The sequence below is a fragment of the Carcharhinus amblyrhynchos genome, chromosome 10, assembly GCF_965287045.1.
Source record: "Carcharhinus amblyrhynchos chromosome 10, sCarAmb.v2.hapA, whole genome shotgun sequence".
Classification (NCBI taxonomy): Eukaryota; Metazoa; Chordata; class Chondrichthyes; order Carcharhiniformes; family Carcharhinidae; genus Carcharhinus; species Carcharhinus amblyrhynchos.
Window position 1 is genome coordinate 87896931 of NC_137333.1, and position 22027 is coordinate 87918957.

Consider the following 22027-nt stretch of genomic DNA (forward strand, 5'->3'; position numbering starts at 1 on the left):
TGTGAGACTTCTTGCCGTGGCTACAAGATGGAGCAGAGAAGTGGGAGTGATTGGAGTGCTATACAGAGTCGATGGACTGAATGGCCTCCCTCCATGATTCTATTGGTGGGAATTCCCAGCCACTCCCCCCCATTGTTTTCCAGTAGTGGAAGTTGCTCACCATTCAGTCCTGCTGATGTCTGCGGTGTTCTATCCCCCCACTGCTGGGAAACAGGCCACGAGATGCCACCCTTCAGAGGAACCGGAAGATCCCACTCAGTGGGAAGGGCCAAAAAGTCCCACCCGACTATTCCAGATTTGCAGAGATATTGTTCCCCTTACAAAGGGACCTTGGCAATCATCACTGCAGTTTGTGGCCTCCAGGGGAGGATGGGGCCTGGAGATGACCCCCAAATGCAGTATGAGCCTCTGTTTCAGCGATTGCCCCCTCCCTTTAACAAGAACAGCTTCATTGGCCCCCCAAGACCAAAACTGGAGTGTAATTTTCTGAATGTAGAGAGGCTGGAGAAGAGGTTGGGGCGGCACAGTGGCTCAGTGATTAGCACTGCTGCCTCACAGCGCCAGGGACCTGGTTCAATTCTGGCCTTGGGTCACTCTCTGTGTGGAATCTGTACGTTCTCCTTGTGTCTGCATGGGTTTCCTCTGGGTGCTCCGGTTTCCTCCAAAGATGTGCGGGTTAGGTTGACTGGCCATGCTAAATTGCCCCTGAGTATCAGGGGGATTAGTGGGATAAATACAGAGATTTACAGGGGCAGGGCCTGGGTGGGATTGTTGTTGGTGCAGGCTCGATGGGCCGAGTAGCCTCCTTCCGCACTGTAGACATTCTATGATTCTAAGCTGGGATTGTTCTCTTTAGAAAGTTAAGGGGACATTTCACAGAGGTGCTGAATATCATAAGAACATAAGAAATAGGAGCAGGAGTAGGCCATCTAGCCCTTCGAGCCTGCCCCGCCATTCAATAAGATCATGGCTGATCTGTCGTGGCTCAGTTCCACATTCCCGCCCTCTCCCCATAACCCTTAATCCCCTCGCCTATCAAAAACCCATCAACCCGCGTCTTAAAAATATTTAGCGAGGCAGCCTCCACCACTTCAATGGGCAGAGAATTCCAGAGATTCACCACCCTTTGAGTGAAGAAGTTCCTCCTCAACTCTGTTCTAAACCGCGCCCCCCTTTATCTTGAGGCTGTGCCCCCTAGTCCTACTGTCCTTTCTGAGCGGGAAGAGTCTCTCCACCTCTATCCTATCCATCCCATTCATCATCTTATACGTCTCAATGAGATCTCCCCTCATTCTTCTAAACTCTAACGAGTACAAGCCTAGTTTATTCAGCCTCTCCTCACAGGTCAACCCCCTCAACTCCGGTATCAGCCTAGTAAACCTCCTCTGCACTCCCTCCAAGGCCAAAATATCCTTGCATAAGTGCAGCGACCAAAACTGCACACAGTACTCCAGCTGCGGCCTCACCAATGCCCTATACAGCTGCAGCAAGACCTCCCTACTTTTATATTCAATCCCCCTCGCTATGAAGGCCAGCATCCCATTAGCCTTCCTGACCACCTGCTGCACCTGCAGGCTGGGTTTTTGCGACTCATGCACAAGGACCCCAAGGTCCCTCTGCACCATCGCCTGCTGCAGTTTTTCACCACGTAAGTAATAGTCCTTCCTACCATTATTCCTACCAAAATCATGAGGGGTTTTGGTAGAATACACAGAGAGAAAGGTTTTCCACTGACAGAAGCTCGATAACCAGAGGAGAGTGACTTAAACTAACCGAAGCACCAAGGAGTTGAGAAGAATTTGTTTCAGGCAACGAGTTATCCAGAGTGTCCTGTCTGATAGGGTAATGGACACAGATCCCGCAGTAACGTTCAAAAGAAAATTGGATAGCTACTTTGAAGAGAAAAAAATTACAACGTGATGGGAAAAGAGTTGGGGGGATTTGATTTGATTTATTATTGTCACACGTATTAATAAACAGTAAAAAGTATTGTTTCCTGCATGCTGTACAGACAAAGCATACTGTTCATAAAGAAGGAAAGGAGAGAGTACAGAATGTAATGTTACAGTCATAGTTAGGGTGTAGAGAAAGATCAACTAAACGCAAGATAGGTCAATTCAAAAGTCTGATGACAGCAGGGAAGAAGCTGTTCTTGACTTGGTTGGTATGTGACCTCAGACTTTTGTATCTTTTTCCCAATGGAAGACGGTGGAAGAGAGAATGTCCAGGCTGCGTGGGATCCTTAATTATGCTGGTTGCTTTGCCGAGGCAGTGGGAAGTGTAGACAGAGTCAATGGATGGGAGGCTGGTTTGCATGATGGATTGGGCTACAGGAGCGCAACTAATTGGAGAACCCACTGAAAGACTGGCATTGATGGGCAGAATGGCCTCCTATGCGCCACGGTGTCTAGCTTGCACATTTTCAGAGTCCAAATATTTAACCCAATTGAGCGAGCTCCCCATTATTTTTGCTGCTTGGTGGTAGGTGAAGAACAGGAGGCTGTTTCTCAGTGATCTAAAACATGGTCATTTCTATCAAGTTTTAAGTTTTTCAGGTTTATTTATTGGCGTCACAAGTAGGCTTACATTAACACTGCAATGAAGTTGCTGTAAAAACCCCCAAGTCGCCACACTCTGATGCCTGTTTGGGTTACACTGAGGGAGAATTAGCATGGACAATACACCTAACCAGCATGTCTTTTAGACTGTGGGACAAAACCGGAGCACCCGGAGCAAACCCATGCAGAACGGGGAGAACGTGCAAACTCCACACAGACAGTGACCCAAGGCCGGAATCGAACCCAGGCCCCTGGCGCTGTGAGGCAACAGTGCTAACCACTGTACCATTGTGCTGCCCCAGGAGCAGCAATGAAGGAGTTTGATAGATAGTTATATTAATAACAACCTAGGGATTTCTGGTTTTGATCGCTTTGGTCTCTCTCAGTCTGACTGATCTCGTCAGGTTAAAGGGCATTTTTTGAACTGACCCTCCATGGGGTGTATAGATCCATATTTCCTGCAGGTCCTTTTGATCTGTGAACACTGGGTTGTGACTTATCGTTTGCTCAGAGCAGTCTTTTGTCACTTGTCTGTTTGGTGTCTCAGCCCTCTGTCTACATGGCACATCATCCATCCACTGTGCTGACCTGATCCCTAGCACGATCATTCTGTCACATCCATTAATATCTGTGTTCCTTTTGCAGTTTTCCAAGGATGTACTGGCCAACTCGTACTCTGCCTATATCGATAACTTTCTCAACGCCAAAGAAGCTGTGCGACTGGCCAAGGATGCAAAGCCAGCGTTTATTAAGTTTTTGGAGGTAAGGGCTGTTGCTTGTCCTGCAGTGGGGCTGGGAGCAGACTGATTTGGATTAATGATGAGGATGAAATTGGACCAGCAATGGGGCTGAAAGGGGTTCGAAGGGGCTCAGTCATAGTAGCCAGCAGGGGGCAGAGCTGACTCAGCATGGGGCTGTGAACAGCTGCCATATTTAGATTGGCCAAGGGCAGGATTTTCCCATCCCATCTGCCATGGGAATCGTAGCAGGCGGGACACGGACCATGCAAAGGTCCGTCGACCGCAGGTGGGATTTTCTGGTCTTAAGGCAAACGTGGCTGGAAAATCCCACCCAAAGTGTCTGATCAGAGGCAGAGCTTAACAATGGGACTGGTGAGGGACAGGGTGGGAAGGGCTGACTGAGTGATGGAATCAATGGGAGGCAAGACTGGGAAAGAAGGCAATTCCATCTCGTATTATTTACAGGATAACTAGATACAACAGGCCAGATTTTCACAGCCAAGACAAGAATCCAGAGGTGGGTTCACTTCCAGGTCATCCCAACGCGCACCAGGAAGTGATGGACATTTTTGTTGCGGCAGAAGCTTAACTGGGGAGGGGATGGATCTGGCAGCCAATTGGTAGGCCATGGGGGGGCCGCCATGCTGGTTCAATTCAGCACCATGAGTGTCATCTCAAACTGTACACTTGAGATTCCAAAACTATCTTCAGTACAACAATGATACAGTTTTAATCTCAAATTCTCATAAAATTAATTGAATTAATTAGTTTTATTACTTGCATACAGTTTTATAATATTAGTTCTGAAATGAGAATTTTACTGTCATTATTGAACTCATCTTTGCCAGAGAACATTGTTAGCTAATGTTTTCCTATTGACTTCAACAAATGCTCCCTGTACATATTTATTTCCCTTATATGTAGCCTGATGTAAGAAGGCCATAATGCCTGTTCTTGTAGTCGAATGGAGGGAAATTTGCTGCGTATTTCCTATCTGGAAGTGTTCGATGCTGACTGTGATTGTCCAAATCCCCTCCTGCTATCTCCTTCCCAAATTAGAACAAAATGGAACAAACGGAAGGACTGAGTATGAAAGATTCTCCCCTCTACTCTTGTGATGGCATTCACAGATTACTTTCAAACGGTTGTATCTTCCCAATCCTAGGGGTAAAGGCAAGAAGCCAGGGCAGGAAGGAAGTTTGTAAATGTGGTTCTTGGGTTGGTGGTGCAGTGTTGCTGGAGGCAGATCATCATTGGCAATGGTTACTTACCCTCTCTGCACCGCTTGGTAGTGCATTTGAAAGAATGTGGTGCCCAATCTTGGCCTGATGGGATGGTAGGCCTCAGGCTGAGATTAAAGTCCTGGAGGCGGCTATCTGTGGATGGCTTGTGAGACCTGCTTTATTTACCTCCTGTCCCCAACCCACTGGAGCAGCAAGCTGCAGATACAGAGCATCCTGTGGAGGGGATACCGTCTCTACATGGCCTACCATCCATGGCCACCAGTAGAGTTTTAAAATGACAGATCTCTTCAGATGACAGCTCACGGTCTTCCTCATGTATTGCCGTCCTTCCAAGGCTGCACACTTTCTGGTTGGTCCTACCACCTCAGGCATCTGCTCGCCATCCTTAATTGGATAACAGACCCGGTGATGGTCTCTTAATTGGCTGCTTCTGGGAAGATCTCCTAGGTGAATGTCCCGACAAGTGTGATGTCCGGACTCAGAAATGGGTCCAGTTCCGTGATTTTTTTTTTAAACAGGGCTTGAGATTTTGCCCAAAATATCCCCCAGCCTGTGATTTGTGAGTTGGAAGTGTGTGGTTGCGAGACACGGTGACGGAACTGACACTCTTCACAGCCTAACTCTCTTACACTGCAGCAAAGCATGAGGGAGAACAAGGAGAAGCAAGCACTGTCCGATTTAATGATCAAACCAGTTCAGCGAATTCCCCGCTACGAGCTTCTGATAAAGGTAAGAACATGGGGGATCGATGCCAAAAGCAATTGTTGGAGGAAGCCAACCCACTCGTGAAGATTGAATATAAAATGTCAATTCAGAATATACTATGGATGGCACAATGTGACAATCTGAAGGTCTAATCATTTGTGGATTAATTTTAGAAACAGGAAAACAAACCAATTTTTGCTGCTTGAAGTATAATTTCTATGATTTGGAATTGTAATGACTTTAATCAGGCCATTGATGTTGGCCTATAGGAATACGAACTGTCTGATTAAGGGGCCAATTGATGGGCCAATCAGGGAGACTTTACTTTGTGTATAGCCTGAACCGAGTGCAGACGGGCGTAGGGTTGACAGGATAAAGGAAGTGAATGGGTGGCTCAGAGATTGGTGTGGGAGGAATGGGTTCGAATTTATGGGGCATTGGCACCAGTATTGGGGTAGGTGGGACTTGTTCGGGCGGGATGGGGTTGGTCTGAATCGTGCTGGGACCAGAGTGCTGGCGAATCGAGTAAAGAGGACTGTAGACAGGGCTTTAAACTAATTAGGGGGGGGGAGGGTGCGAGGGTAGGTGATGTTAGGAGGTCTACAGTTAAGGATAGGGTACAGGTAAGGGAAGAGGCTGAGGATGTCCCAAGTGGTGGCGTTACGGCAAATAGGGCCCAGAAGAAGGCTGGGATGAAAGCGCTTTATCTGAATGCACGAAGCATTCGGAATAAAGTGGATGAGCTGGTGGCGCAGATCGACACAAATGGATACGATCTGGTGGCCATTACAGAGACGTGGCTGCAAGGTGACAGGGACTGGGAGATGAATGTACAGGGCTATCAAGTGTTTAGGAAGGATAGGCAGGAGGAAAGAGGGGGTGGCGTAGCTCTGCTGATTAAGGACAGCATCAAGGTGGTAGCAAGGGATGATATCGGAGCCAAAGAGCAGAAAGTGGAATCGTTGTGGGTGGAGATTAGGAACAGCAAAGGGAGGAAGACGCTGGTGGGTGTCGTCTATAGGCCCCCGAATAATGATCTGGAGGTGGGGCGGGCTGTTAACGCGCAAATAAGTGCGGCGTGCAGGAATGGGACGGCAGTAGTTATGGGGGATTTCAATCTGCATATTGATTGGTCGACCCATGTTGGACGAGGTGGGCTCGAGGAGGAGTTCTTGGAATGCTGCCGGGATAGTTTCCTGGAACAGTGTGTGTTGGAGCCGACGAGGGAGCGAGCTATCTTGGATCTGGTGCTATGTAATGAGGCGGGTAGAATTAGGGACCTTGAGGTGAAGGATCCTCTTGGAGAGAGTGATCATTGTATGGTGGAGTTTCTGTTGCAGGTGGAGGAGGAGAAAGTGGGTTCCCGGACACGTGTCCTTTGTTTGAATAGAGGGGAGTATGGTAGGATGAGAGAAGAATTGGCGAATGTGGACTGGGGGAGCGCGTTGGAAGGTAGGTCTGCTGAGGAGCAGTGGAGGATCTTTAAGGAGATCTTTCTTGGTGCTCAGCAGAAATTTATTCCAATGGTTAAAAAGGACAGTAGGAAGAGAGGTAATAAGCCGTGGATAACGAAGGAGGTGAAGGAAAGTGTTAAATTAAAAGCGGAGGAATTTAGAGTAGCTAAGAGCAGTGGGCGAGAAGAGGATTGGGAAAGGTTTAAATGTCAACAAAGATTGACAAAAAAGTTGATAAAGGAGGGTAGAAGAAGCTATGAAGCTGGGCTAGCGCTTAATATAAAAAAGGATAGCAAGAGTTTTTATAAATATATAAAAAGGAAGAGGCTGGCTAGGGTGAACGTTGGTCCCTTAGCGGATGAGAAAGGGGACCTAGTGGTAGGGGATGGGGATATGGCTAAGGTCTTGAATAACTTTTTTGTTTCTGTCTTCACGGAGGAGGACGTGAATAATTTGCCGGGTGTTAGCGATGGAAAGGTGGTAGGACTGGAGGGTCTTAATGACATTACTGTTACTAGAGAGGTGGTGCGTGACAGACTGGAGGGGCTGATTGTGGACAAGTCCCCAGGACCGGATGGAATGCATCCGAGGGTTCTGAAAGAAATGGCGGAGGTGATAGTGGATGCCTTGGTGGTTATTTTCCAGACGTCGCTGGATTCCGGGGAAGTGCCGGAGGATTGGAAAACGGCTAATGTTACGCCGTTGTTTAAGAAGGGTGCCAGGCAAAAGGCGGGGAATTACAGGCCGGTTAGTTTAACGTCTGTGGTAGGTAAAATGTTAGAATCCGTCATTAAGGAGGAAATTGCGAGGCATCTTGAAGGGAATTGCTTGATAGGGCAGACGCAACACGGTTTCATTAAAGGGAAGTCGTGTCTGACAAATTTACTGGAGTTCTATGAGGATGTGTCTAGGGCGGTGGATAGAGGAGAGCCAGTGGATGTGGTCTTTCTGGATTTTCAGAAGGCGTTTGATAAGGTACCTCACAAGAGGTTACTGCAGAAGGTCAGAGGACATGGAGTTGGGGGTAGGGTGTTAGCGTGGATAGAGGATTGGTTGTCAAATAGGAGGCAGAGAGTGGGGGTCAATGGGTGCTATTCGGATTGGCGGTTGGTGACTAGTGGGGTGCCCCAGGGGTCGGTGCTGGGGCCTCAGCTATTTACCATTTATATAGATGATCTGGAGGAGGGAACCGAGTGTAGGGTGTCGAAATTTGCTGATGACACCAAGATTGGGGGAAAGGCAAATTGTGCGGAGGGTGTGGAGAGTCTGCAGAAGGATCTAGATAGGCTGGGCGAATGGGCCAGGAAATGGCAAATGGAATTTAATGTTGGCAAGTGTGAGGTGGTCCACTTTGGTAGGAAGAATGGTAGGAAGGACTATTACTTACGTGGCGAAAAACTGCAGCAGGCGACGGTGCAGAGGGACCTCGGGGTCCTTGTGCATGAGTCGCAAAAACCCAGCCTGCAGGTGCAGCAGGTGGTCAGGAAGGCGAATGGGATGCTGGCCTTCATAGCGAGGGGGATTGAATATAAAAGTAGGGAGGTCTTGCTGCAGCTGTATAGGGCATTGGTGAGGCCGCAGCTGGAGTACTGTGTGCAGTTTTGGGCACCGCACCTGCGCAAGGATATTTTGGCCTTGGAGGGAGTGCAGAGGAGGTTTACTAGGCTGATACCGGAGTTGAGGGGGTTGAGCTATGAGGAGAGGCTGAATAAACTAGGCTTGTACTCGTTAGAGTTTAGAAGAATGAGGGGAGATCTCATTGAGACGTATAAGATGATGAATGGGATGGATAGGATAGAGGTGGAAAGACTCTTCCCGCTCAAAAAAGACAGTAGGACTAGGGGGCACAGCCTCAAGATAAAGGGGGGGCGGTTCAGAACGGAGTTGAGGAGGAACTTCTTCACTCAAAGGGTGGTGAATCTCTGGAATTCTCTGCCCGTTGAAGTGGTGGAGGCTGCCTCGCTAAATATTTTTAAGAAGCGGGTTGATGGGTTTTTGATAAGAGAGGGGATTAAGGGTTATGGGGAGAGGGCGGGAAAGTGGAACTGAGCCACGACAGATCAGCCATGATCTTATTGAATGGCGGGGCAGGCTCGAAGGGCCAGATGGCCTACTCCTGCTCCTATTTCTTATGTTCTTATGTTCTTATGTTCTTATGTTCTTATAACTGGGAGTGTCAGTTCCTCTGGCACTCCCAAAGGTTGACTGTTGGCTGAGAGCACTCTGTGTACTGCTGTTAGAGTTTGTAAATAAAAGGATTCTGGTGAAGGGACTTCTGCCTCTGTGAACTGGAATGTTCTCTTTCTGGACTATGGGTCCAAATAGTGTAGGACAAGGAATATAATTCGACAACAAGCAAAGACAGGGACCTCTGCTATCCCCTAATATTGTACCCTACAGGACAGATGTCAGCTCCTGTCTGGAAGTTAATTCAATTTCATTTAATCATTCAGCTAAGGACTCATCTGATGTACAGCTCGCTAACAGGCTTACTGAGGGATGTTGTCAAGAGAATTATTAAAAATACTGTGGAAAAATCCTACAGACGACACTTATGTTGTGATCTCTGCTTTTAAAGGGGGGAGGGATTCTGCTAGTTTATTTCAGCTGCATTTCAGTTCTAAGGCCAGAAATGTTGCTTTTTTTGATTTGATTTATTACTGTCACATGTATTAGCGTACAGTGAAATGTGTTGTTTCTTGTGCGCTATACGGACAAAGCATACCGTCCATAGAGAAGGAGAGGAGAGAGTGCAGGATACAGTGTTATAGTCATAGATAAGGTGTAAAGAAAGATCAACTCAATGCCAGGTAGGTCCATTCATAAATCTGATGGCAGCAGAGAAGAAGCTGTTCTTGAGTCGGCTGGTATGTGACCTCGGACTTTTGTGCAGCTATTTTCTGTCTCCTGCAACAAGAGTTTTAAAACAATCTATTATTTATCTCCCCGAGGATGTCTGACTGATGTTATGCTTTCAGTTGTACCATTTTGAATGGAGTGTTTCACAGATCTGGGAGAATATTTTGCGATCCTGATGGATTGCTCCTTTCTCTGAGCTAACCCTGTGTCAGCTGTGAGGAGACCTGCAGCAACTCCCCACTGAGATGTGGTGCACTTTGTGGTAGCAGAGAAAGTGTCTCAATAGTCTAACCTTAGCTGTCCATTCACCAGCCTGTGATTTTCCGAGATTAACTGGAATGGGGGAACAAATAAAGTTTCAAGTCCTGCAGCCTCACTTTAACATCACTGTAACACTGTGAGATACATATACCACAATCTGTCATGTGATATCTAATTATTTCTAATCACTCAATCATTGGTAGTGTACTTTTAGCTGACTGGTCCCCTTTTTTTTCTCCCTCTCTCCCACTCTGTCTCTGGTTTGGTCATCCTAATATCTTGTGTGGTTTGGTGTTTTCTTTAAGTTTTTTTTTTACACAGAGGGTGGTGGGTGCCTGGAACTCGCTGCCGGGGGAGGTCATGGAAGCAAGTACGATAGTGACTTTTATGGGGCGTCTGGACAAATACATGAATAGGATGGGTAAAGTCCAATAGGATTATTTGGTAACATAACCTGATGAAGGAGTGGCACTCTGAAAGTTCATGCTACCAAATAAACCTGTTAGACTTTAACCTGGTGTTGTGAGACTACTTACTGTACCTACCCCAGTCCAACGCCGGCATCTCCACATCATGAATAAGATGGGAATAGAGGGATATGGTAACCCTGGTGGGGCAGGGGGTTTTAGTTCAGTTGGGCATGGTCGGTGCAGGCTTGGAGGGCTGAAAGGCCTGTTCCTGTGCTGTAATTTTCTTTGTTCTTTGTAAACGTTTTTAGCCCCTGTGAAACATCTTCGACTATTTTACTACGCTGAAGGCGCTGTATGAATGCAAGTTGTTTGTCGCTCACTTGCTATTGAAGTAAGTACAACTGGTATTGCACACATTCGGTAAAGCTGCTGAAGGCTTTATGGAGTCAGCCTGACTGATAAGTTTGCTGAAAGAGATATTCCAGGAATTGCTTTCAAATCCATATTAAATAAAAGCAGTGACCGGTGCCTTAGTCTTCAATAATACATCATCGTGGAACTGTATATTCATTGTAGAATGATTCCTTTAATATACATGATGAGTTAATGCTTGATCGAAGTATTATTACAGATATAGGGCTGACCTGCATTTCACCAGAAGCACACAATTCAGTTCCCTTGCTCTTGCACAACAAGATGGTGATTAGTTTGATTAATAAACATATTCCAACAAATTCCATCAAATAATACAAGGGAAGCGCGGGTTCCAGTAACACCTGATGGTAGACTGTTCATTGATGCACCGTGACACCACAATCATGCTTTCTGGTACAGCAGCTCTGCTTCAACTAAAATTCATGTGAGTTTACCCAGAGGTAGCAACCTATGCAGATGTGCCACAGTATATTATCCCCATTCACCAGGTCCTGGTCGATCTTTGATATTCTCCCAGGGCCAGCCACTTGTCTAGAAACTGACCAATGTCCAAATGTAGTATTCGCACATCGCTCATTGCTGAGAATTAGATCCCTTGCAATCTGTGTCTTTCACACCTGCAGTCCATTGTGCTTCACTGTCCTTAAGGAGAACTGAAACCTAAATATAAGTCATTAGCTACATTTATTTTGCAGGCAGCAGAAACAAGAGGAATAATAAAAGATATGCCACACTATCCCCATATTGGCACCATCATTTTATATTTCCTCTTTAACCTTCTGACCCTGGCTGGATCTGTGCCTGAGTGAAATGAGTTTCCCCTTGCAGCTCCAGGATTACTGATTGCCCCTTTGTGCTTTCCTGTCTGCGTTCTCAGAGAGTACGAGAGCAGTCGCCCTGACTTCTTCCCCATTCAGTGACACGTGAAAAGACAAATCAGGGCAGGATTTACACAATTAATGGTAGGGCCCTGGGGAATGTTGTCAAACAGAGGGACCTAGGGCTGCAGGTAGATAGTTCCTTGAAAGTGCCATCGCAGGTAGACAGGGTGTTGAAGAAGGTGTTTGGCACACTTGCCTTCACCGGTCAGAGCACTGAGTGCAGGGGTTGGAACATTATGTTACAACTGTACAAGACATTGGTGGGGCCACATCTGGAGAGCTGCGTACAATTCTGGTCGTCCTGCTATAGGAAGGATGCTCTTAAACTGGAAAGGGTGCAAGAAAGATTTTCAAGGATGTTACTGGAAGGTTTGAATTGTAAGGAGAGGCTGGATAGGCCTGGAGCATAAGAGGATGAGGGGTGACCTTATAGAGGTTTATAAAATCATGAGGGGCATAGATAAGATGAATAGCCAAGGTCTTTTCCACAGGGTAGGCGAGTCCTAAACCCATGGGCTTAGAGCAAGACAGTTGTCCCTTGTTATCTCATTTTCCTTATAGAGAGTGAGCCTTGGTATTCCACACCCGGGCCTGTCCACATTTGATGCAGAGTTTCAATCTCCTCGGCCTCTGTCCGCTTAATATTCCCAAATAATTTACATGCAGGACAAGATTGGCAAAATTCTGAAACATGATTTAAAACAATCATACAGGCTGGGCTTAGGCATTTCTTATCAAGCAAAGTAAAACTGAAAAGACCATGGTAGCTGCTGAGTGCAAGATGATGGAATGGAGGGGACTTTTCCCAACCCCCCGCCATGGGAATTGTAGCAGGCTGGGAGGACCGTGCAAAGATCCTTTGACCTCAGGCGGGATTTTCCGGTTTTGGGGTTAGCGCGGCTGTTTTACTGAGGAATAATCGAGAAACTAATGGATTGTCACTTAAAAAAAAATTTGGTTCACTCGTGCCCCTCAGGGGAGAAAGCCGACCATTTTTACTTGGCTTGGATTACATGTGCCTCCAGGCCCACAGGCTTGTGATTGACTCGTAACTGCCCTCTGAGATAGCCTAGGAACTGGCGTCCATGTGGACTGCTCTGATTCAAGAAGGCAGCCCCCCCACCAGCTTCTCAGGAGCCAGTAGGGGTGGGTGACAACTCATGTCCCAGGAACAAGTTAAAAAAAAACTTTCTGTTGACCATTTTAGCAAAGAATTTGAATGCAAAGACAAACAGGAAATCTAATTTTGGATTTATTTAAAATTACACAGTTAATGATAGGGCCCTGTTTAATTAAAATCATCAGTGGCGTTACTGGCTAAACGGCTAATGAAAAGTTGAGCAGTGATATTCCTTGTGATTGGTTAGGACAGAACAGTGCTTCCCAAACTATTTTCCAATGTGTCCCCAATTAAGCAGTTGAAAATTTACATGATCCCAAATGCCAATAAAATAAAATAGCAATAAAGGAGCATTGTAACATTTGGTATGTAATTATTAACAGTTGTATATTAAAGATCAACATGAGATAGATAGATCATATAAAGATGACTTTTTTAAGTACTTTATTATTATGTTAGGCACTCAGTCCATTACTGGTTTTCACAATTACTTCATTGCAATGTTAATGTAAGCCTACAGGTGATGCATAGATAAACAAAAAAACTGAATTATTTCTTCTGAGCCGCCCCAGTCCTTGGAACCTGGTTAGGAAGTAGTACTGGCCAGGATTCTCCGGTCTCATACACCCTGCCACTGCTGCCAATGAGAACAGAGAACTTGGCACGCAGCCAAAATTCCATTCCCAGTAGCGGGATCAGAGGATCCCAGCCGTGGGCGAGATCGGAGAATTCCGGCCACGATTGACGTTTGTATTTAGGTTCTGTGGCTACATCATCGATTTTAATGTGAGATTGGTCAAGTTTTTTTCTTTATTCATTCATGGGACGTGGGCGTCGCTGGTTGGCCAGCATTTATTGCCCATCTCTAGTTGCCCAAGGAGTTACTCTGGAGTCACATGTAGGCCAGACCAGGTAAGAGTGACAGATTTTCTTCTCTAAATGGCACTTAGTGAACCAGATAGGTTTTTCCAACAATGGTTTCATGGTCATCAGTGGATTTGTAATTCCAGATTTTTTTTAATTGAATACAAATCCCACCATCTGCCGTGGCGAGATTCGAATCCGGGTCCCCAGGACATTAGCTCAGTCTCTGGATTAATAGCGATAATACCACTAGGCCATCAGCTTTCAAAATAAACTTTTGAACTTTCTACAGGGTAATTCAAATGACAGCAAACATACCGATGGCTACAGTTTCATTTTGGACTCTGGTACACGCAATGCTGCTTTGAAATTAAATGTAATTAACTCTTAAGTTAAATAACTTAGCTGGAACCATGCTCCTCCCAAACTGGAACAGGGCTTTATGAGAAAGACGGAGTGATTCTGAACAGGCATAGGACATCATGAGCAACAGTTATTGTCCACTGAGGTTTCAGCCAAGTTCTCCATTTTCCCCATTGACATCAGACTCAGAGAAACCTCTGTCCACTTGCCCCTGCCGTACATACTGTAATCAGACCTCTTACAGACACACACACTGTAATCTGCCCGTTTGTCCTCAGCCTAAACAGCCCAGGCCCAAGTGTGGCCATTTTAATTTAGTTTAGTTTATTTGTTTATTAGTTGCAAGTAGGCTTACATTGACACCGCAATGAAGTTACTGTGAAATTCCCCTAGTCACTATGTTCCGGCGCCTGTTTGGGACAGAGTACCTAACCAGCATGTCTTTCAGACTGTGGGAAGAAACCGGAACACCCAGAGGAAACCCACGCAGACATGGGGAGGATGTGCAGACTCCACACAGACAGTGACTCAAGCCGGGAATCGAACCTGTGGTGTTGTGAGGCTGCAGTGCTAACCACTGTGCCGTCCCATTTTAATATGATCTTGTGTGGAAATAGATCCCATGACCACAAGAGGAACAAGGCAAGTGCCACACCTGATACTGCCAGTATCTCTGTACTGGTACAGGGTGTAGTCTTTGAAGGGGGGGAACCTTGTTCTTTCTGCAACCCCAAAATATGTCTCAATCCACAGGTTGGGAACTATTGGATCAGGCAGCAGTTGCGACAATGTTCTAACAGGCATCAGAAAATATCACAGAATGAGACGGATATCTCTGGAGCTCTGGTGCAGACTTCTTGCAATCCGAAGTTTTAAAAACAAATGTGTTTGTTAAACTTAACACAGCAACATTTGGCCAATCCTGGGCACTTGAGACAGAAGAAACTTACTTTGGGATTTTTAATCTTGAGCAGTTTTATCTAGAAAGCCCAGATAGATTAATCTACCACTCCTGCCCACTCCCATCCCAATTGCTGGCCTCCTCCTCGGATCTGACAGGTATTTGTCGTGTCATCCAGGTTTAGCTCTCTGTGGCGAAACGCCAGTCTTATCCTGGAAGCAACCCCTTTATCCTGCATGCAATCAACTTGGTCATAAGAACGAGTATAATTGAAGGTGAATATGCTGTGATACACTCTATATAAGCCTGCTGGGGCTCTTAGTTGATTCCTGACCAGAGTCATCAGTTTGAAAGGGGATTCGACTCCACTGTGATTGGGGATAATGATGAAGACTTGTAAAACTTAACACAATATAGCAGGGGAAGGTTAGTTTACAGAATCAAGTGGAAAGTGTATCATCCTCTTTGTCCTCATTGTGCATCTCTGGAGGCTTTGTGTTAGTCTGTTCTCTTCCTGTTTGGTTGCTTTCCATCGCTTTCCTTTCACTTCGTGTTGAACAGTTTGGACACCTATACACCAGAAATCAACACTACACACACTCTAATCCAAACATGTAACACATTTATTTTGCTTGTTCCTGTCCATATCCTCTCCTATCCTTTGTAGCTGAGATCTGTTACTGTTTTTAGATCAGGATTCACTTTGCTGGCTTAGCCGTTCTCCACACAAGAGCTGATAACTGTTGCCAGTTTGCCCACTGTGAGTGTTGACTGCCTCGCTTTCAACCAAGTTAACCCTTTTTTTTAAACCGAGCGTACAGTGAGACGCTCTTAAGTACATAAGCTCATATCGTGCAAGGACTTGAACCGACGCGTACATGTGTGACGCTGGTCTTAACTTTTAAAAGCATAGCATTCTCATTGCGTGCTGCCGCAGAAACTGAGTCTGTGGTCTGCTGAAACCTGATCTCCAATTGTCAGACTGAAGCCATTGATGTCTGCGATGTGAATTAGTTCCAGAGTGAAGTAAAGCCCCTTGTTTAATATCTAGGACCGGTTTGGAAGTGGTCCAAAGGAATGTGGTGAAGGAATGCACTGATACCGTCGTCTTTCTCGATCCACAACATCGACCCCATTGTTTGCCGGTTGGGTTCCATTCTGCACGTGTTATCCGCTTTCTGGAATGCAACATCACAGAAAATAGTAACATACAAAACTCTCAGTAGGTTTAGCCAACCACTCCACCAAGCTGGAGAACTGGGGAGTAAGGAATGTCAACATTACCCACCGTCTGTCCGTTTAACTCCTCCGCTGCTGTCCCTGGATGTTCTCTGGTAGTCTCACTGATATTGTGGTGGGGTTGGCTGACGGGATATAACTGTGCTGTAGAGAGAGCAAAGTTCTGTCTTCCTTTCAGCGAGGGCGCTAGATGATGCGGAGATGCCAGCGTTGGACTGGAGTGGGCACAGTGGGAGGTCTCATAACATCAGGTTAAAGTCCAACAGGCTTATTTGGAATCACGGGCTTTCCACTCACCTGATGAAGGAGCAGCGCTCCGAAAGCTCGTGATTCCAGATGAACCTGTTGGACTTTAACCTGGTGTTGTGAGACTTCTTACCATATGAAGGTGTTGGGAACTGTAGAAACTGGATTTCAAAGCTGCAACCATAGCATTCGGAGGCAGGACCAGTACTGTTACTAAAAGAAGATGAGAAATAGGAGCAGGAAGAGGTCATTCAGTCCCTCAATCCTGCTCCACCATTCAACATGATCATGGCTGACTGTCTATCTCAACACCGTACTCCCATGCTCCCCCCATATCCCTTGACACCTTTAGGGTCTATTTCCTTTCTAAATGTATTCAGTGACCTAACCCCCACAGCCTATTGTGATAGAGAACTCCACAGGTTCACCACACTCTGAGTGAAGAGGTTTCTTCTTGTCTCAGTCCTAAATGGCCAATCTGGTATCCTGAGACTGTGACCCCTAGTGGCAGAGGCGGGTACTGAGAATATTTCCCTCTGCTGAGTTCAGTGAGGTCATCACGCAATGCTGGGCTCGTTCATTATGCAACTGGGGCTTTCCTGACCTTGTTAGTGGTGAGGTGGGCAGGAGATCTCATGCTGTCATATCCAGGCACCATATTTAAAAGGCCCGTGCAGCTTTATCCCATTCTGAACTGCGGTCCGAGAAATGATTAAGAGACCCTCGCAGTTTTTCATCCTTTCCCCCACTTACTCCCTGCAACATCCACCATCATTGCCCCAACACCGCCCCCCCCCCGGCCTCTGCACCTTCCCCATCCCTTCTCCCCTCTCCTCCCTGTCTCCCCACAATACGGAGACCATTTTCACGCCACACAGCCTAGTGATGCCACTCATCTGCTGGATGGTGCGCTCGAGCGATGGCCCAACTAATTGATGGACCAACGTGGTGCCCAGGAAGCCACCAGCTTCAGAGTCCTCGATGTTTCCCAGCATTCCAAGAGCTGTCCCCGCCTTCATCAGGTAAATGGTGAAAAGTGGACGCCACGTAACGACTGGACCTCACTCGGTCCTGACAGGGGAATGAGTGAATGGGGAGTGGGGAAAATTCAATTTGGAGATTCATCAGTGGGATGTAAGAGGACTTCCCGATGGCCTGTGACAAGATTAGGGCAGCACGGTGACACAGTGATTAGCATTGCTGCCTCATAGCGCCAGGGTCCCAGGTTTAATTCTGGCCTCGGATGTCTGACTGTATGGAATTTGCACATTCTCCCCGTGTCTGCACGGTTCCAGACGACCCTTTGTCAAGGCTAAAAGGCTTAGAAAGTGGGAGCTATTTATACTGCAAGGAGAGGGAATGAAGGGTGAGTCATTGCCACAGAAACCAGGGGAAAGGTTGCTAATGGCAGCCCATAGAGAAAATATGTCCAAATGGCAGAGAAGCTGAAATCAGAGGGTAAGTTTAGACTTGAAACACCAGCTCTTTTCTCTCCTTACAGATGCTGCCAGACCTGCTGAGATTTTGCAGCGTTTTTCCGTTTAGTTTCACATTCCAGCATCCACAGTAATTTTCTTTTACTCAAGAGTTTTATCTTGATGTTTCCATTGACCAAAGGTCTATATTAAGCAGCTGGATAATCCTTTCCTTTGGAAGGAGTATTATCATAGGGGCATTTGAAGCAAATGCGTAACAACTTATGGAAGGGTAAACAGCTGTGTGTGTGAACACAACTGCAATCACTAAGAATCTGAACTGGATATAGAAAGTGCACACCACATCCATCAGCACTCCTAAGGAGAGAAGGTGGGAGGGGTTTTTTATTCATTGGTGGGACGTGGGCACTGCTGGCCAGGCCAGCATTTATTGCCCATCCCTAATTGCCCTTGAGAAGGTGGCAGTGAGCCACCTTCTTGAATCACTGCAGTCCATGTGGTGTAGATATGTCCGCAGTGCCGTTAGGTGTAGATTCTTTGTCTGAACTGTTCTGTTCAAGGTTGGACAGCAGATTCTTTCTCAACATTTTTGGACTGGCTGCCTATTGCCAGTGTTTCTGCTTTTTTTTTTGACGATAAAAGCTTGCAGCAGCTAGGCTGCACTTGGAATAAAAAGAAGAACGCCGCACAACTTGTTGCAGTGAGTACATAGGAGCCAATAAATCTTGAAGGAAAGTTGAGACGACTTGACGTCAGACAAACCAAGAATCGGCTTTTAAGTGAAGGTGTTTCACCCCAGCCCCAGAGACTCCCACATGCCAGATAGTTCGCCAGCCTTCCAGGATCGACCTCACGCCTCCACAAGTAATCCTGGCGGCATTCAAAGAATCGTGTGTTTTCATTTTCTTTGAATATTTTCCTTTAATAGTTATAGAAATATTGGCGAGGCGGGGGGAGGGAGAAATGGATGTGTCAGTTGGAGGCAGGAAGAAGGGATGAGATTTTTCAGCCAGGTTCGCCCCAAGACCAGAAAATCTTGACTGAGGTCAACGGAGCTGTGCATGGTGTCTGTTAACCTCCACCACCAGTGCCTCCCCCCCTCCCGGCTACGATTCCCATGGGGACAGGATGCAAAAGTCCTGCCCAGGAAGTCGGGTCTTGAAACCTTCAGTAACACATCCAGGCAGAGTTGGCAACCCAAATGTCCAATGGGTGGCAGACAAGTAGGTTGTCATGATCCCCAGAGAAACCGCTAGCCTTTCAAAACATATTTGAATTCCCAGAGACCAAATTAAAGTAATTGGCAAAATAAGATCTCAAGACTTTCACTGTAACAAACGCAAAAGCAAAATCGACAAAACATTAACTAGTAGGCAATTAATAATCCAAATTACAGAAAAGGTCATCTCTCCAAATGTTTTAACATGACTGATAACCCATGGCCACATACATATACACTGTCACACGCTCTCCACAGAATTACAGTCAGCACCTTCCATTTACAAATGGATTCACATCTCACACCGCGTCATAACACTGAGTCACCATCGAAAGGCACCTCCCTCTGTTTCCAAACTGACTACCAGCAGTAAGATCCACCCGGGTGATTTCTCCTCCTGGCATCACCCAAGAAAACCTTCCAGTCTGTAGATTGCCACGGGATGCATCAATGTGACAAGAGGTTGTCCTCCCTTTCGCATTCCACAGAGGATTCATGGCCTTCTCCGCTCTGTTGACCACCCCAGCTGTAGTCTTTTTGTCTCTGGGAGACCCCCTCTCTCGTTCTATGCAAAAAACCTGGAGACCAAAAGTCTGTTCATAGTCAGCCCAGCTGCTCTTGCCTTTGGCTTCAGACGTGAAAGGTGACACCTACATTCCAGTAGCCTCTGACCTGTACCCCAATTCTTTCACCATGATAATCAAGCCATACACTCATAGCAATCACCTAACTTGCTTCATTTTCCCATTTTACCTTGAATTAAAGAGACAGTTTAAAACGTAATCAATTTACCCTCATAACAATGTGATTCACACAGAGCAGGATTTTTCTGGCTTTTCAAGGTTTGCGAAGCTCTAAGAATGCTTCATGCTACCAAGAGCAGTCCCCCAGTGCAGTGGGGAGCTGTGACTTTAGAAGGAGCTTGGAGACAGCCCTGATAAAATTGGGAGAATTGGCGAATATGCAAAAATTGCCAAAGAAATAGATCAGGGTACAGTAGATGTCTTTCACAGCTCTCCCTGTTCAGTACAATCATCGCTCAGGTTCAACTCATAACCTTGTTGCTGGTAACAGGAGGCGGGATCTGTGAAACAATATGATGCAACTCCTGCTGTAAATATTACACAGTTATGTGTCTGGAATTCACTTCTGTTTCGTTTATTCTAATCCCTTTAAACACCAAGTTCCTGTTTATGTAAAGTCGAGCTTTTTTTCCCCTCAGTGCAGCTGTACATCTGCTCCAGCTTGTATCTGTGACAATGGATCTGCCACCAACCACCTCCACTACAACAACAACTGCTGTTGGTCTGTCTTATTCCCTGAGAAAATTGGACTTTCAGGAAAGAGTCATGAAACTGTCCATAATATCGGACAGTGATTTGAATTGATTTGATCTGATTTGATTTATTATTGTCACATCTATTAGTATACAGTGAAAAGTATTGTTTCTTGCATGCTATACAGACAAAGCATACCTTTGATACAGAAGGAAAGGAGACAGTGCAGAATTTAGTGCTACAGTCATAGATAGGGTGTAGAGAAAGATCAGCTTTGTGCGTGGTAGGTCCATTCAAAAGTCTGATGGCAGCAGGGAAGAAGCTGTTCTTGAGTTAGTTGGTATGTGAATTCAGACTTTTGTATCTTTTTCCCGATGGATGAAGGTGGAAGAGAGAATGTCCAAGGTGCATGGAGTCCTTGATTATGCTGGCTATTTTGCCGAGACAGCGGGAAGTATAGACAGAGTCAATGGATGGGAGGCTGGTTTGTGTGATGGATTGGGTTTCATTCACAACCTTTTGTAGTTTCTAACGTGCAGCAAGCAATCCCAGCAATAATCTATAGGTATGACATAAAGTTTAATATATATTTATTAGTGTTATAAGTAGGCTTACATTAACACTGCAATGAAGTTACTATGAAAATCCCCTTAGTCACCACACTCTGGCACCTGTTTGGGTACACTGAGGGAGAATTTAGCATGGCCAATGCACCTAACCAGCACGTTCTTCAGACTGTGGGATGAAACCGGAGCACCCGGAGAAAACCTCTTGCAGACACGAGGACAACATGCAGACTTCGCATAGACAGCGACCCAAGCTGGGAATCGAACCTGGGTCACTGGTGCTGTGAGGCAGCAGTGCTAACTAATGTGCAATTGCTTTAATCCCTACAGACAGGAAGTTCAGCAGAATCAGAGAAACGTTTGTACTGAAGAAGGTTACTTGGCCTTTCATGTATGTGACATGTTCATCACTCTCGAGCAATCCAAGCTAACTCTTATTTTAAGAAATGGTAGCTAATAACTAGATCGTCACTACCACTTAAAGTGTGGGAATACATTAAAAACAAAACGAACCCCCTACCTCTTGGTCACCTCCTCCCTCAGGACACGCCACAGCACCGTCTGAAAGTCTGGGAGCCCTTGTGAGCATATAGGAGCCAATGAATTCCCTCAGTTATTGGCAAGGTGCCCTTTAAGAGATGGAAGTTGGCTTTAACTAGTGTCTTTCCTGTCTCTCACCCCTCAAACAATAGCACCAATGGCCTTTAGATGGTTTGTGCCATATCAGTGGGTGGGCCTTCTGTTTGTTGTTACTGTTGATTGAGGGATAAGAATTTACCAAGACAACGAGGAGAACTCCACCGTTCTTCTTCACAATAGTGCCGGTGGATCTTTAACACCCACCCAAGCAGGCAGATGGCGTCTCAGTTCAACGCCTCATCTGAAAAACAGCACCTTCCACAGTGTGGCACTCCCTCAGCACCGCAGTGGAATGTCAGTCTTGATTCTTGTGCTCGAACCCAGGAACCTGTGACTCGGGATGATGCAAACTGCTGCCTGAGAAGGGGACACATTCGTCAGAACCTTACCCGTCGCCTGCCACGGAATCGGAGCTGGGGAGGGACGGACAGCGGGAATGTCCGTTGGCCTTGGGCGGAAATTTCCCGAGACCGTAAGATCCCTCCCATAATCAGTCCAAATATTTGTGGGAGCGCTGATGAAGAGTAGGAAATGCTGAGGACATGCACCCGGTCTGCCAGCGTGTGGCATTGACGACAATCGGAAGTCCGGTTTACTAACCTGTCTTTGC

The 22027-nt window shown here is 46.3% G+C and overlaps 1 protein-coding gene across 1 annotated transcript in view; it reads left to right on the forward strand.

The window, feature by feature from the left end:
* Window positions 1–22027, forward strand: part of arhgef17 (Rho guanine nucleotide exchange factor (GEF) 17) — a 458392-nt gene that overhangs the window by 340005 nt on the left and 96360 nt on the right. Inside the window, 2 exon segments of the mRNA XM_080197536.1 lie at window positions 3204–3320; window positions 5179–5271. Of these exon segments, the coding sequence (XP_080053662.1) occupies window positions 3204–3320; window positions 5179–5271 (210 nt within the window).